Here is a 5,000-nt window from a genome sequence, read left to right as displayed (position 1 = left end):
TCCGCCCCTTGGTCCACCAGGAACTCCACCATGTCTAAATTGTCGTCTATACATGCCTGCAAATAGAAAAAATAAATTGGTTTAGATATAAAAACGAATGTGCGTGTGCGTGTGTGTACGGAATTCCCTACTCTCTACTTACAACAGAAATCGCCTACAGTATCTCCCTTTTGGCAAAATAAACTGAATAATCCTCTTAATTTCGTAAACATTAGTTCTGAGAACATTCCCTTATCCTTATTACCTGTATACTTGGCAACCATTAATCCTTGGAATGTCTCGATTACTTTATTCACAGCATTCTATGCGTCAAACAAGTAAATGAAAAGTGCAGCACACTTCTGTCTACATATATATTTGGACAAATACCACGAGAGCCAATGTCGAAGGTTTACACAAGAAGGCAAACAATTATTTCCTATATTGCATAAGGATTTTTGATGTCCTCACACCTGGTAGGAAATTGGGGCATTTATGATATTAACCTACAAAAATATTACAAGTTTTTAGACAATGATCAAGCTCGGGAATTTATTAGCACCTGATAGTCACATATCAAAAATATCAAAATCATAAAACTATAATCGTTACACATATATACTCTTTCTCTTTCATTGAAACAGTAAACCTGTTGTCGTGATCAATTCGAAATTTACAAATCTGTACATATTGTACACTACAGCAGTTTATCATTATAAGCCCATCCATTAAATTCTTTTGACAAACAAACTAGACTGCTCCGCGACTTACTTCAATCCATTTCACATATCCTCTCTTTTATCTGTCAAGTAGTTTAGACAGTCCGCAAGAGACAGTTTGCCACTAACGAGAATATTTCTCAAATAATTTTTTTTCATGATCTCGATTTCTTATTCCTAACAGAATCCTTATTACTACTGTGTCACCTGTGATAATAACAGTTATAATTTAAAAAAAAGGCAAAATTCTTACTACTATATCACCTGTCGTAATAACTGGTACAATACCCGTTTCTCCACTTTTTTTTAAACCTGAAAGTGGCATCCTCTCTTTTGAGATCCAGTATCCTCTCCATCCTCATACCCCCCCCCCCTTCCCCACAAGTATGTGGTTACCAACACGCAGGTCAACCATATGATTACGACAGCTGATTGAGAAATAGCATAGGATAGTCAATCTCTCCGTCTCTGTTTCTTTCTTTTCACTCAAGCATTCAGTGCAAAGTAGTATAGCTCCCTCTGATCATATGCATATTGGGTATGGATACACAACTTCAATACACGTGATTAACGTATCTACAAACACGGGGCTGCGTGTTTAGGTATGTGTATGCATAGTAGCTCATCCGAAGATATGCATGACTGCCTAAATGCATGTTCGCATGGGCATGTAACAGGAATATGCAGGTTTTGTCTTTGTGTGCATGTATGTATGCGTGTTTGCGTGCGTGTTTGCGTGCGTGCGTGCGTGCGTGCGTGCGTACGTGCGCGCGTCTATAGAGTGGGGGAAGTGCAAGGGGTGAGCGAAGTCGATATGAAGAGGGGGGGGTGAGGGAAGGGGGTGAGGAAACAGTTGGGAGAGGCGAGGATACGTGATTGAGGAAGAGGTGAGGATATGTGATTGAGGAAGAGGATGGGGATGTGATGGGCGAGGGGAAAAAGGAAATGATAGTCATGGGGAAAGAGGGAAGGGAAGGAAAAGTGGTGAGGGGAGGGGAAGGAACAGTGGTGAGGGGAGGGGAAGGAAAAGTGGCGAGGGGAGGGGAAGGAAAAGTGGTGAGGGGAGGGGAAGGGAAGTGGTGAGGGGAAGGAAAGGGAAGTGGTAAGGGGAAGGAAAGGGGAAGGGAAGGGGAAGTAGTGAGGGGAAGGGTAGGGGAAGTGGTGAGGGAAAGGGAAGGGGAAGTGGTGAGGGAAGGAGAGGGGGAAGCGGTAGGGAAATGGAAAGGGAAAATGGTGGGGGTACGGAAAGCAGTGTGGAAAAGGGAAGGATGGGTAAAGGGAATAGGTAGGAAAAGAGGAAAGGAAAGTGGAGGGTGATAGGGAAGAAGTGGTAGAGAAAGCATAGAAGGGAAGGGAGAGACAAATGGAAAGGGGAAGAAATAGGGGGGGGGGGAGCAAAGGGTAAAGAACGAGAAAGAGGAAGTGGATAGTGACAAGAAAGTAGTAAGAGACATGGGTAAGGGTAGGGTTGGGGGAAGTTGGTAAGGGAAGGGAGGGGAAGGGAGGGGAAGGGAGGGGATGGGAGGGGAGGGGAGGGGAAGGGAAGGGAAGGGTAGGGAAGAAAAGAGAAGGGAAGGAAAGAAAAGGGAAGGGATGGGAAGAGGAGGGGGGAATGGGTCCGTATGGGGGCAGTTGGTAGGGAGGGGAAAATGGAGAGAAGAAGCAAGGGAGGGGGGAGAAGAGGAAATGGCAGAATAAGTGAATCAAGATCAAAACAGCGCCACGGACGGAAGACCATTTAATGAGAGACTTTTGCTTCTTTGGGCAATATCCTGAATCGGAGCCGACTCGCCCTAGCAAGGGAATCAATTCACACAAGCGCGTTGGAGTTCAGCAATTATTTATTCACGACCCCCCTCCCCCCAACCTCAACCCCACCCTACGTCATTCAGGGTGGGGTAGGGTAGGGTGGGGTAGGGTAGGGTAGGGTGGGGGTCGTGAATCCCATCCAGGGGGAGAGAGCGGACTTATTTGCATATCCCCTCCCCTCTACCCCCTCCCTCATCCCCTGCCTCCATCATATCTCGTGATCAGCGGAAATTGCCTCATAAACTCATTATAACAACAAGGCTAATCTTTTTCACATCATTTTCTCTCTTCTTCTTCCCCCCTTTTCATCATCACTGCCGCCCTCTCCCTCACGCTTCCCTCCATTCTCCACTCTGATTAGACACCCTTATCTCTCCACTCCAAACCTCATTACCTGTTATCAGCCACACCCAGCACAAGCATTACGACCAGGGGAAGAAATAACCATGCGAGGAGGGAAGGAAGGAAAGAATCAAAGAAAGACGGAAGGAAGAATGGAATGAGGATGAAAGGCAAGGAAGGGGGAGAGAGAGAGAGAGAGAGAGAGAGAGAGAGAGAGAGAGAGAGAGAGAGAGAGAGAGAGAGAGAGAGAGAGAGAGAGAGAGAGAGAGAGAGAGAGAGAGAGAGAGAGAGATATGAGTGGGGTTGCCGATTTGGGACTCGGACTCGTCTAGACGGTTTACGATCGATGCTTGCAAACGGAACAAAGATAAAATAAAATAAAACAAAATGGTTACACCTACTCTACGTTAAATCGTATATTTCATTACAATAACATTACAGGACTTCCTATTATAACTGCAGTTTCCGTAGTTACACAATCTGCCATTTTTCACTTCTGTCCTAAACTCGCCCAGAATACAGCCTTCATAAAAGAATAATGAAACAAAAAAGCACCGCGGTCGGAATCAGTCAGAATTCGAACACAGAGAGGGTATTTCGAAATGAGATTACAAAAGAGGGAAAATAATAATGGTAAGTATTTTGAATGTCGCCCGGATTAGTTAGACAATTCCAAAGCAAACAGTAAATACGGTAGTAATAAAGAAAATCGTTCATTTTGGTAATATTTCATTTACTAATTTCACTGGACTTTTGTCTTTCCTCTGCTTGCTTTCATTATCAATCATGCATGGACAGGCTGCCCATACATCAGACAATAAATAAATAAATAAATAAATAAATGAACACGCTCAAATAACCAAATAAACAAACAAGCAAATAAATTAACTCAGGTAGATCTCATTACCCATGGAAACACGGGCTCTAACGATCCCTTAGGGACAGGAAAGAGGTGGTTACGAGTCGCAAACAGCCTATCGCGTCCCCAATAAGAGGGAGGGTGGGGGGGGGGGGTGATGGATGGGGGAGGTGGTGAAGGTGGGGAAAAGGAGAGCACTGGTTCCCAACCTTTTTTTTTTTTTCAGGCGACCCCAATCATGCATCTCTAGACATGACCGCGACCACAGCTTCTTCAACAAATGTATAGGCCTGTATTATATTAATATATTATACTATTAGAGGAGAGGAGAGTGGGGGGGTAAGGGGAAGGGAAAGGGGAGGGAAAAGAGTTAGTTCCGACTTCCCTCCCCCCTAATGACCTAATCCACATAAACCAGCCAGCCTTCCTTCGCTTTTGCTTTCCATACGTCCGCTGTAACGGCTGATTGGATGACGTCACACAGTGGGCTGATGCAGGCGCTCTGCTTCCTACACATTTTCATATTTGCGAAACCCAATTTCTCTTTCCCTCTTTCTTTATCAAAGGATGATACAAGTGCAATGAAAAAAAAAATCTCCCCCTGCAGCGCTTCATGTCACACCTCCAGGAAGCGGCAAATTCTATTCAAAAAATCATCCCGGCGACAGTTGGCCTCGCTGGTGCACGGCGGGCCAAAAGAGGCGAAGCGTAACAATACAAACTGGGTGCTTCGTTAACTTTGCGGGAATGAATGGCGCCGATACAACAAAAAAGGAGAAAAAAAACGAACGTGTCCAATGCATACACATGTAACTTCCTATATTGCATTCATTACATTAGCTTTCTAGTCCTCTTTTATGTCAGTATGTCTGTCCATCTGTATGCCTGACATTCATTCTCTTGCTTGCACACTTACAATCATGCATTAATACATACACGCATACATACACTCTCACAATCACATACTATTCTCTCCCTCACACATAGGCGTAAGACACACACACACAACACACACACACACACCACACACCACACACACACACACACACACACGACGCACACACACGCAACACACACGCACACACACACGCACACACACACGCACCACACGCACACACACACGCACAGGTGAGCAAGGTGATCCTCGCCGTTAGTAATGGAATCTCCGCGGTCGCAACTCGAGCTGCTGCTGCCGTGTCAACCAGACGCCGGGGATAATCTGGGCAGCCATCCGTCACGCCTGCCGCGGCTGCCATGCTGCTCCGCTCGCAGGCTTCTTGCCCCCCCGCCAC

At 45.5% G+C, this 5,000-nt stretch overlaps 1 protein-coding gene across 7 annotated transcripts in view; it reads right to left on the bottom strand.

Annotated features, from left to right (window-relative positions):
• Nucleotides 1-5,000, bottom strand: part of LOC125030928 (protein phosphatase 1 regulatory subunit 12A-like) — a 158,824-nt gene that overhangs the window by 84,620 nt on the left and 69,204 nt on the right. For all 7 annotated transcript variants that reach the window (XM_047621305.1, XM_047621306.1, XM_047621307.1 and 4 more), the window contains exon 2: nt 1-56. This exon is cut by the window's left edge and continues 75 nt beyond it. In XM_047621305.1, the coding sequence (XP_047477261.1) occupies nt 1-56 (56 nt within the window). The remainder of the gene's footprint in view (nt 57-5,000) is intronic.

The sequence above is a fragment of the Penaeus chinensis genome, chromosome 12, assembly GCF_019202785.1.
Source record: "Penaeus chinensis breed Huanghai No. 1 chromosome 12, ASM1920278v2, whole genome shotgun sequence".
In the NCBI taxonomy this organism is placed as follows: Eukaryota; Metazoa; Arthropoda; class Malacostraca; order Decapoda; family Penaeidae; genus Penaeus; species Penaeus chinensis.
The sequence above is the reverse complement of the archived record's forward strand: the minus strand, read 5'-3'. Positions and strand labels throughout refer to the sequence as shown.